This window comes from Tachypleus tridentatus, chromosome 13, assembly GCF_004210375.1.
Source record: "Tachypleus tridentatus isolate NWPU-2018 chromosome 13, ASM421037v1, whole genome shotgun sequence".
NCBI lineage: Eukaryota > Metazoa > Arthropoda > Merostomata > Xiphosura > Limulidae > Tachypleus > Tachypleus tridentatus.
The window spans coordinates 109,325,617-109,337,970 of NC_134837.1; the positions used below are offsets into that span (position 1 = coordinate 109,325,617).

The window sequence follows — 12,354 nt, forward strand, 5'->3', positions numbered from 1 at the left end:
GCTCCTGACTTATTCAACTGATGAAGCAGCAGGGGTGGATAACAAGCCCCTTACACTTTATTCATGATTGTACATGGATGATGGTCTGTCATGAACTTACAGAATTCTATATATGAAGAAAAAGATGTGTGCATATATACAACTAGGTGATCTTGCAGCTCACCCCATCTCAACATGTGTTCTAACCTTAAAGATATTTGGTGCAAGTTTACAGGATAGCACACCCAATTAGCCAACACTCACTACTGAATAGGATCTTAATATTTGTACTGAAGAACAAGGAAGTCCTTGAAAGAAAACATAACAGAAAAATACACTTCCTCATTAGTGTCAAACTAGTGTGTTTAAAATTGCCACAGAAGGCAGACAATATCCACAAAAAAAAAAAAAAAAAAAAACATAGCCAGATGGTGTAGGCAATGAGCAATAAAGACATGAGGAGTTGTTCATATTTCAGCCTGGATGATATCCACCAGAGGATGACAAAAATGAGCCACAAGAGTATGATGATATATTGTATCTCATGAGATAGGACACAGTAAAAATGATGCCCTTCCAAGGAGAGTGAAGAGTAAGTCAATGTAATATATTGATGAACCCAATCCATAAAGGTGAGAGGTCATGTGACAAAGAAGGGTTCCAGGGAATAAATAAATAAATGAGAATGCAGGCCTTGAAAGAATGCTGCACTATAATAGAAAACACAGGAGGCAATCTTCAATACATATAGGAAAGAGTTGCAAAGGCAGAAATGCTCTTACCAGCAGCTGAGATCTTGGGGAAGGAAGGAACAGCCCAGGTACAACACAATATATGGACTATGATAAAGGGTACAGAAACACCTATTGAAAAAAAAAGGTCAGACCTATGACAACTGCAATCCAGAAGGAGAAGGAAATAGGTCTTAAGGGAAAGATATAAGGAACATAAAACAAAGATTCAAAGAGATCCCAATCAGGCACAAGAAAAGCAAGGCAAGGAAAAGAACATGAAAAGACCAGAAAAGGAGGAAAAGGATACAATCCAGCAGAATCTGGTGAAATGAAATGTGTTAGAAAAGGCTGCTCTTTAACCAGAAACTGTTAAAAGATCCTGATCAAACAGTTAGGTGAAGAAGTGGGACAGGTGAGGGGTAGAAGGATGGGAGAAGTGGAAGCCATATTGGAGAGATCAACAATGAAAAGTCATCTGATGCTGTTGGTAAATTAATAATGTGGAAGGTCAGACTGAAAGAAAAGAGAGAAGCAAGACATGGTGTCAAAACCAGTCTTCTTGCCAAAAGCCATAGGTGAAGTTAGAGGGTGAGAATGGTAGGCCTGAAGATGTCCAAATAAGGTTGACAAATGAGACAGATGGAATGGCACAAGTGTAGAAGCTTTAGAAGAGGGAAACAAGGCTGAGCTATCCAAAATTGAGCTACCAAGAGAACCTGACACAGAGTGGAGTGGATGATGTATAGATGGGAAGGCATAAATGTAAAGGCCCCTTCATTCTTGACTGAAGGCATCCACCCCTAAAAACCTGAGGATGAGGAACTGAAAACCAGAAAGACAGTTTATTGTTCAGATGGGTGACAAACGTATCTATGTGCAGCATTCTCAAAGGAAAGCATAACCACTGGAAAACTTGAGGATCTATGCACAGCTGCATGGGAACAATCTTGTATGGATGCAATAACCAATCCACAGCAAGATTCAAAGCACTGGGAAAGTGAAAAGCCAAACGTTGTATGTAATGCACATGAACCCAGAATATGAAGAATCTGAAAACATAGCTGGATTTGGTACCCCCTTGTTTTGTGATGTATAAAAAATGCATCATAACCACTTTACCCTTCAGAAAATGGAGGAAATGAGACATAGATCAACAAAGATCTAAAAGCTCTAAAACACTAACATGAATCCCAAACTTGGTCAATCAACAACTCCCAGAAACTTCCCGGTTATCAAAATATGCATTCTAAGCCTCAGGAGAAGAAGCATTAGTGAAAAGATGCAGGTCTGGACAAGGAGGTGGAAGAGGAACACTAACCGTACCATTGTAAAAATAGGTAGAGCTGAAAAGGATAAGAGGAAAGAGCCTTGATAACTAACTGGAAAAGGATGGGTCAAAGTGAGGTATAAATTAAAAAAACACTCCCAAGTAAACAAGATGCTATGGAAAAAAAGGATGAACTTTTCCACTTTGATTAACCAACTCACGTACGTTGCCTCCTCCAGAAGTTAACTGGTGTGTTCAAAAGATAGCAAACAGGAAGGAGCCAGAAGACAATCATCCACATAATGATGAGATCAGAGTCCAAGCAAGTGTAGACATCAAATGAAAGTTTTGATTACCCAAAAAAAAACATGTAAGGAGCTGAAGCAAACTCAAAGTGAGAAGCCTAGAACTGGAAAATACACCCTTTGTGGAGAATAAAAAAATGACATGAGGATGGAGCAATAGGAACATGAAAGTATGCATCCACTATGTCAAACTTGGTCATCCAAAGACTGGAGTGAAAACCTAACTAAGGGATAGAAACAATTCCATAGTGAAATGAGGACCTAAAAACAGATTTAGATGGAAGACATTGATGAAAGGTCTCCAATCCCCAGCTTTCTTGGGAACAATGAAAGGCTGAAAGTAAAAACCCAGCCAAACAGGAAACACTAGCTTCATAGCTTCCTTGAGAAGGAGGTCTTCCACTGCCTCTGATAGATGGACATTTGAGACAGGACCTCTTGGAGGAGAGAAAGAAACTGGAAACAAGAAAAGATTGGCAGCAACTGAAAGTGAGAAGAGATGCTCTCTAACAAAACTCACAGATCAGTAGTAAATGTCTCCTATATGTCAACAAAGCATTGGAGCCTGTTACCCATAGGACCTCACCCCACTGTGTTATCACCTATACTGTTTTTAACATTCTTGATAGGCATGAGAAAAACAAGGATAAGAATGTGAATGTTAAGATGTAAGTAGTGGATGAAGCATGTTAGCAGAAAGATGGAAAAGAGAAATAAGATCAGGAGCTGTGGAGGAGGAAGGCTGTGATAAAGGATTAGTAGGGAAAGATAGGGAAGTATGCGATCTGACCACATCAGCATGAGACTTTAAAGAATTAGGCCAGCCCTTCAAAATGGTGTCACACAAAAGTCCCTGAGGGAAGATGGGGAAGACAAATCCATGCAAGCAGTGCATCTCTACTCAACAAGTCAGAACAATAAAGAAGCAAAGTAGGGAAAGGACCAAAGTAGAGAGCCTTGTAAAAGTTGATCACTGTCAGGAGAATGATGAAAGGGCTCAAACAACAGGTGCAAAGATGAGAGGTAACACAAAAATGTCAGTAAGCATAAGACAAATTTTCAAATACTGTGCCTGTAAAAATGTTACAGAAGCTTTAGAATAGGAACCCAAGAGAAATTATAATGGATCTCATTGTTGGAAATCCATATAAGGATTTGAAAAGCAATGAAACTCTAAAGTATTTTGGTCAGGCACTTGAGGGAGAAGCCTACAAATCTCAAAACTAAACTGTGATAAAAACCACTGTTCATGAAATTCAATGATAGATAAAGGGAGAAACACCAAATAGTCTAAATTAGGGAGTTTACACAAAAGAGAAAGAGAAGCATTACAGGAAACAGAAGAAACATTCAAAATGTAACAAACTTGTGTAATTAATTAGCAGACAGAAGTAGAAGTTTGAACCTCCTCCAAAGGTGCAGAATGTGGCTATATGACAAAAGAAGCAGCAGAAAAAAAGACTGTTTAAATCAATCTTGTCCTGAACATTTTCATCACCCTACAGAGGTACTGGCCATTGCAGAGAAGACCCCCTGCAAGAATCTAACTCTCGTCAAACCACAGCTTGCACCTTCTCAGCAGACAAAGTTAGTTACAAAGAATGGATAAGAGGAGGTTTGTATGTCCCCAGTAATGTCAGAAGCAATTGAAGTAAAAACAAAAAATAACTGATTCAATATTTTGCAACATGCAGGAACATTAGGTATAAAAAACATCACCAGAAGTGGGGAGGACTAGTGGGAAGTGTATCAGGAGGTAAATATCTATAAGAAATATATTTTAAGTGTGAGAAAATATTAACTCATATACAATTACTTACCTCATTTCACAATTACAGCTAGAATCACACACTGAGCAAGAGAAAAAAACTGGTGTAAAATTACCTAGATAAGCCCCCTTCAAAAGCATCTGAAGAGCACCCACAGAGTGTACCACTTCTGCACAGAGAAAACACACACCTGTGAGAGATTGCATTAAATCTGAACCAGGTATGCTCTTGGTCCAAGTAGAGCCAACTGGTGTCTTCAATCAAAAGATGGAACAAATGATCCATCCTTTATCCAAAAGTAAAAGGGACATGTGTAGAATGGAGTGTGTTTACCATAATTGGGAGGTCAACTTCAGTCTAGATTAGTGGCACTATGAGAAACTCAGCTAGCCCCTGGAAGAAGAAATCTTTGTTCCAAGAAGCTAAACCAACATGTGTGTAAATCCAACACAACCTGGAACAATAAACCCCAGGAATGTACACCTAGATTACATCAAGAAGGTGTAAATGCAACATGGAGGGCAATTCTAGTCCATAACCAATTGGCATTGGGAATGTAACATCCAGATAAGCAGTTGGAAGAACTTCCCAGTCAAATCACATGTGAGGCCCAAACCCAATTGTCCAGGAGCTGACATCCAAGTGGCAGTAGGAGAGAAAGTTCCTAGCCTTGACTGTGTGGAATTACACACACTTTAGAGAATCCCTCCATGATCTATCACCCCAGTGGCTAGTAGCTGAGAAGAGGTCATGCAAAGAAAAAAGATGCTGATAGTGCTATCTGAACAAAAAACTCCATGGATCTCATACAAAAAGGAGAAGGCTGGGCTCGACTGGGGGATACAAGTTGAAAAACATCCCCAGATGAACAATATTTAATGTATCAAGAGGGGAAGGGGTGAATGAAGTGCAAAAATTAGTTACTGAATATTTTCAAAATGCACTTAAAAAGGTGAAATTAATGCTAGGTTGATATTAGTCATTATACTATACCAAATTGAAAAGTGAAAATTGGGTTCAACTGCAAAGAGAAAGACAATTGTGATAGGAGTGTTGCACTACTATTAGTGGGGGGTTGTTGCATGATAATTTGTATGCTTAATCACAGCTGAACCATGTGGAATTAGGGGAAAGTTCAAGGCTAAAGGTGAGCAAACATTTATCCACTAGAGGGCAGGCAAGTCAAGCATACCTGTAATTGTGAGAAGTAATCATAACAGTGAGTAATAATATTGTGTAAGTGGAGGTAAGTATTGTATTGGAAATATGTGTCCACTTTAAAAATACAGACTTTTATAGGATAATTAATTATAAATATATTCTATTAATAAACAATTAAACAAAATATACATATTATGCACAATTACAGCAACCACCTATAAAGACATTATTTTAATTTCATAAACAAGTATTCACATAACATTATATAGAAAACAGACAACATATGAAATAACACTTGCAAGTAACTTTGTTGTTCTTATGAATGTTCTTAAAATGTAAAAACTATACTCAAAATATGTTTATTTTTAAACAATACTGAGTGAAGAAATGCAAAAAAAAGGGTTCCTCAACATATAAATTTACCAAATACAATGATGAAGAACTTACATATTTCCAGCCCAATGTAGTTTTGCAGCATTCACAGTAAATGTCTGCCACAGCATGCAAACCAGTCAAGAGTACCCTTTCCTCAGCAGGTCCACAACCTACATTAACACTGTGCAGTAAACAAAGAAAAATAAAGGAGGTGAAGAATTCAACTCCAAACAAGTTTTTTTTCAGATTTAAAACAAAATCTCATATCATAGTTATTCTTACATTTTTGTATGGCTCCTCACATTTAAATTAACTGTACAGAATCCTTGTTGTTTTCATAAATTCAATACTTAGACAAAATCGTTTATTTTTTACATCAACTTTTTACAGTGGTGAGTTGTTTACAGTTTTTTTCATGGGTAAGACACAAGAAGTTATCATACCTTTAAAATATATCAATTATAAAACCAGAGGTGTAGCTAGGGTTTTCAGCACCTGGGAACAAAGTCAGTTTTTGCACCCCCATCATGACAAAATGTAAGCCATAATTCCTAATTATGTAACATCAATTTGGCACCCCCCCACCCCGATGCTGTGCCCAGGGACAGATGTACCCCCTTGCCCTAGCTACGCCTATTCAAAATAAACACAATTTCTTATGTAAATATCTGAATATGTGATTATCATGGTCTCAGTTAAATTTTTTTTTATCATGCACACTCCTTTAAAGAAAATCAATCATGGTGACATATTTTTTTCTTACACTTTTCAAGTTTAGGTTTATTTAAATCAACAGTAATTGTACTGCTTGCTACTATTTTGTGTAAGTATATAAAAGCAAACAATTGAAATACAATACCAACTTATTCTGATTTTGGTGGTGATGTTAAAATACATAAAATTAACCATGCCCATCTGTGTGGTACGTATCAAATTGGCTGAGTTCCTCTTCAACATTGCAAAGTAAGCATAAATAATAAGAAACAAAATAAGTAAAAGATCAACTCTCAGTAATGGTAAAGTAAGTATATCAACTCAAGTTGTATGCTAGTGGCATCAATGACTCAAACAGTATTAATGAAAGCAACAACTCTTCATATAATAGTAATGATTTTGACAAACAAATATTTTTGTATACATTTTTGGATAAATATAATGGAATTTTTTTTCTTGTTATTTTATTTCTTGTTTTATTTCTTTGTTCTTCATTAATTCTGAAATGAACAGGTAAATCTTTTGAGTTGTAATATTTTATAAATATACCTTTTACTCTGAAGTTCATTAAAATAATAAATTATATGCAGGTACAATTTTACACAACTTCGTAAACTTTGAAGCTCTAACTTAAACAGTTTCAATACTTCACAAAAACAATTACAGCTACCACATTATTAACACAATTTTAAATATGCAAATCAACAAATCATGTGAGTTCCAATACTGAACAAAAACTTATTGTGGGAGACAAAAGACAGATCCGAAATAAATTTCATAAACAACTCTGATTTCAAGCCACATTGGACAAAGTAGGAAAACAAAAAACAAAACAATAGGGTATGGGTTCACCAAAATATTCCAGTCATACCTCTTACGCACATGCAGCTGGAAAAAGAAATGGGTATTCATGCTATTTGATACAGAGACATACCAGTCAAGTCACTGCATGCAGTGCCTATGGATTTATGTTGGATCAGACAGTTGAAACAGACACAAGAAAACTGTGATCTTAATATACTGCAAGAGTGATGTGCTTTGAAAATGGCACAGTTATGAAAGAGTATTTTACAATGGAAACTAAACAAATAGAGAATGACATGTGGTGACAAGAAGTGTAACAAGGCAATGCTGAAAAATAATATCATTATAATGTACTTAATCCTATGTCCATGTGTGTTTTAACAGATACATATACAAAAATACTTAAAATAGACACAGAAATAAATGTAGTAAACATTTTGGCAATGATTACTATCACTACTATCAAGTCCCAAGGAAACTTACACATAAACTATATTTTCTACTTCTTACGGCTATTTAGACATTAAAATAATTTGGTCTTACTAAGTACAATTAAGATTCTGTGGTTTCATTGAGGTAATATAATTAATACAATTTTAACTTGGATATAATACTTTTGTAAGAGATATTTAGAAGTATTTATCTCAGTCATGAAATAAATATTATGAATTACTCTCTGTATGAGCTTTCTTAACACTTACTGATATTTACAAATATAGTTTCACAGTGAAAAAATTATTACATTTTCATTTTTAAAAATGATCTATTTTATACTTGTTTATACGTGACACTTACACAGAATTGAAGAGATAAGCTCGACCTTGGCTCCCTTGGAAGGACTACAGAAAAAATCAGTTTAATTCAGTTTACTGTTTTGAAAAAAGAGGTTCATGTTTAAACATAATGAGCTTGTATCCAAAAACTCCCATTCTCAGAACAGAAAATATAAATTTATATGCAAACACGGCTCGTTTGGGTTGAGAAAATATTTTACATAAAAGAGCGAACAACGTTTCGACCTTCTTCGGTTATCGTTGTTCGCTCTTCTATGTAAAATATTTTTTCAACCCAAACGAGCCGTTTTTGCATATAAATTTCTCAACAAGTGGGTTTCTCGACATCACTGAGAAAATATAAATTATTATACTTAACCATCAAACCACATATTGTTTAAACTTGAATTTATTGTACTAGCTATTTTTTTAATGATTGCATGCATATCCTCCAAATAGATTTCTACTATGTTTGGAAAAGCAATAACTTTTGTTCTCAACTTTTGTTATTCGTGAAATGGAAATGTTCTAGATTCTGATGTATAGACACGTTTTTCTGGAGCTGTCTGATTAAGTGAAAACAGTTATGAACATTCAAAATTTTTTTCACAGCCATCTTGTGGTTCCATTTCATTTACATATGTCTTGCGTAAATTAGGACTCTTAAACTTCAAATGTCAAAAGTTTCCATTAATAAGTATGTTTTAGAATTGCATTTTTATTTTTCAAAAATCATATTCTAAACTTAACTAAATGTCTTAACTTAAACAGAAAGTTTTAACCTAGTCAGGTTTTATTAAACTTTACTTCATACTGACATAAGTAAACATAGTTTGTTAAACAAGTATAAAACAAACATTTTTAGAATACTTTTTAAATGTCTGTTATATGCCTGAAGTTTATAAAAGAATAGCAGTCAACATTTTAAAGTATATATGCACACATGTATAATTACTGAAAAATATAATCTATTTATCCTAAAACATAAACTACTTTCTCATAAATCTTCACTATCAATTCTATATATTTTTGTGACAAATTTCACCAAAACCTTTAAAATGCATTCTGAAAATAAAAATCCAAAATCAAGTATAAAAACAAAAGAATATTTGGTGAAAGCCTCCCTCAACAGAGATACTAAAAAAAGAATCTTGGTATAGTATAGTGGTGGTTAAAGACACTGGCAGAAGGCTAAAAGGGATACTGTTCAGTTTAAGCATAATGGAATTTTGCAGAATGACCCCTTGCAGTTTTAGGCATTTTGAGGGTTAATATTCATTACCCAGGCAAACGTCAAGTATTGGAAAATGGTGGTTGTTGAAACAGCTCTTATGTGTTTAGTCACTTTATTACTCTTATCCCCATGTTTTTAAGTCACTTAAGCCATCAAGGTAGTGCTATACTGCTAAAAATACGGTTAAAATAAATTTAGCTTTGTTTGTAATGTCAACAGTATGATGAACAAAATTGAAAACTAACAGTACTAGTCAAAATGGAAGATTTTTGACATAATTGGAATAACTGAAATTCAAATGTAGACAATTTTCATTATAAAAATATCTTTGAAACACAGTTATAGGTTGAATTGGAAAGAATTACTACTGTAAAGAAATGGAAGAGTGGATTTTTATATAAAATACAAGTTACATCCTGATTAAGTTAAGAATTTCACATATAGTAGAAAAAAGGTGAAATCTATTTGGGTTTCTGTTAGTGAATATAGGAGGAGAAGGCTTTTAATTAAAATTTGTTACAAACTACCAAAGGAAACTAATGATATTAATGAGGAACTCCATAACAAAATTAAGATATCAACTGTTAATGAGGTCATAATTATTTGGGGGAAGGGATATTAATTTCAAACACATAGATTACAAAATGTTACAGTCAAAACATGAGTGAGACAGTTTTTCTAGAAACTATCAGGAGCTGTTTTCTTTACCATGAATTTCACACAATGCTACATGAGGGCTATCTGTGCTACCCATCCCTACTTAAGCAGTGAAAGACTGGACAGAAAGCAGTTAGCCATCCCTACCCACCACCACCTCTTGGGCTACTCTTTTACCAATTAATAGTGGAACTGACCATCATATTGTAATTTCCCCTATGATGAAAGGGCAATCATGTTTGGTAGGATGGGGATTCAAACCCATGACCCTCAGATTGCGAGTCAAGCACCCTAACCACCTGGCTGTCACTGTTTCCAAAGTCATTTAACAAAGTACAAAATTTTGTTGGATAGTAAACATGTTTTCACTAGGAGAAAAATCCTGACTTACTAAGCTTTTGGCAAAAAATTTGACAAGGTGCAGCATAAAAATTGTTAGTTATAAAAAAAGGATCTCTATATACATGGATGATAAACTGGTTCTTTGAATACAAAAGAGGTTGGATGGAAGAAAGCAGAGGGTTGTTATAAATTGAGCTCAGTCAAACTGGATTAATATTACAAGTAGAGTACCTCAGAACTCACTGTTAGGACTTTTGTACTTTTTTATTTATGTTAATGAAGTGGATGAATAAATGGTCAATATATTACTTAAATTTGCTAATTATATTAAAGGATTTGTTGTTGCTGGTTGTGAGAAAGATGCTGCTGGTTTATAAAAGGATCAAGGGCATTTGTTGAATTGGGAAAATAAACAAGAGAAGATATTTACTAATAATACATGCAAGGTAATAATTCAATTTATTATAACCCAAGTATAAGTATACTTTTGATGATAATAATCTCAACACTTTATGGAGGAAAAGATTCTTGGGTTTTAGTGTTTTAGGCTCTTAAACCATCTAAGCACTGTGCTGTTGCTATTGATAGAGCAAATACAAAATGTTTAAGATCTCTAAAGTTGTTTTCTCTTGAAATAAAGAGCTAAAAGAGGATCTGACTGAGGTCTTCAAAGGATCTGAACCTATTGGTGAATCTGATTGAGGTCTTCAAAGGAACTGAACCTATTGGTGAATCATCTTTTTTCATACTTAATGGTGAGAATGACAGGGATATTAGCCACAAATATAATTTTTTTCATGGTAAGAGCCATCATCAGTTTAAAAACTTTTGTTTTTCTAACAGGATGGTTAGCCTTTGGAATAGCTTTCTTAAGATGTAATAGATGCATTGGATTTAAAGGAGTTTAAGAGAATAGTACATAAATATTTAAATTATGAGAACTGGCTTTTTTTTTAAATTTAGTTTCATGGCTGTGGTGACCTAGATCACTTGTTGGCTTAAATATTATGTTTATAGACACTGATTACAAGGTAAAAAAGGTTATTATCTCTTTAAATAAATAACCAGTTAGACCTAAATTGGAATACTGTATACAGTATAAGAAAGAAAAATTAACTTGTTGGCAGGTTTTCAGAGGAGAGTTCCTAGATGTAAGTTTTCTTACAGCAGATAGGATGAGTTAAAAACTCTGAATAAATTGCATTATGTTCTCACACAGTCCAATGTCCTCTTCAGTGGCTGCTAAAATGTGTAAAAATGTGTGGCAGGTTTTTAACCATTGGTTTTAAGAAAATATTTTTAATTATTTGTGTTTTCAACTTAATTTTGTCTGATGTAGGTTAGTAAAAATGGTATAAGATTATGTTACAGGGATAGGTTAATACTCTTTTCCTTTTGAGTTAATTTTATAGAAATTTATAAAATTATCCAGGAGGTTAAAAATATAAAGTTCTCTGATGTCTTCATTCTACTGTATATCCTGAAGAGAACAGAACAAGAAGACACAAATTTAAGATTTGAAAAAGACAGGCTTGTGGTTAAAGACTTTTTTTTTCAAGGTGAGTGATCTATGGAAAGAACTGTTGTCTTAAGTTGCCAATGCCAGCATTTTACAAGAGTTTAAAGATGTAATGTATAATTTCCTTTAAAAAAAGAAAAAAGACTATATTACGATTTTTACTTTTCTCAAGATTGGGTGTGCTAAGACAATTGTTGTTCATGTGTTATATTACAGGTACTATATACACATAATCTAAAATCTAAACACTGGTAACATACCTTTGAGATTAGCTCATCATGATTGGCTAGGTGGGCCCTGCAGTGGATACAACTGTAAGTACGATGACAGTTGGGTAAATAAGCCTGGAATGTCTTCACCATGGTCTACTTGTTCACCATGCATCAAACTAACATCTCTGGTTTAACAACCAAATATTAAACTTCCATTCTAAATTTTCATAACTATTTTGCTAGAAAAAGCACATATCCCACAAGGTCCTTCAAAAAAATCCAAGATCGCAGATAGTTGGATGCATCTACATTTCGTTTCATAGGCCTACAGTATAACTTCACCTACATAATTAAATAAGAATAAATATGTATATCATTCAAAAAGTCAATGTTTCAATCAATAACCTTTACCAGAACATAAAAAAAGAAAACAAAATAGTTTGTATATTACTGAGAGGGTGACAAATTGAAAGACTGATTAAAAGAGAAACAGTGTACTGCAAAAATTA

The 12,354-nt window shown here is 34.1% G+C and overlaps 1 protein-coding gene across 22 annotated transcripts in view; it reads right to left on the reverse strand.

Annotated features, from left to right (window-relative positions):
* Window positions 1–12,354, reverse strand: part of LOC143240170 (protein yippee-like 1) — a 35,894-nt gene that overhangs the window by 5,584 nt on the left and 17,956 nt on the right. For all 22 annotated transcript variants that reach the window (XM_076482178.1, XM_076482174.1, XM_076482172.1 and 19 more), the window contains 3 exons: window positions 11,894–12,187; window positions 7,904–7,947; window positions 5,663–5,771 (listed from right to left, as the gene is read on the reverse strand). In XM_076482178.1, the coding sequence (XP_076338293.1) occupies window positions 5,663–5,771; window positions 7,904–7,947; window positions 11,894–11,995 (255 nt within the window). In that variant the 5' untranslated portion in view covers window positions 11,996–12,187. The remainder of the gene's footprint in view (window positions 1–5,662; window positions 5,772–7,903; window positions 7,948–11,893; window positions 12,188–12,354) is intronic.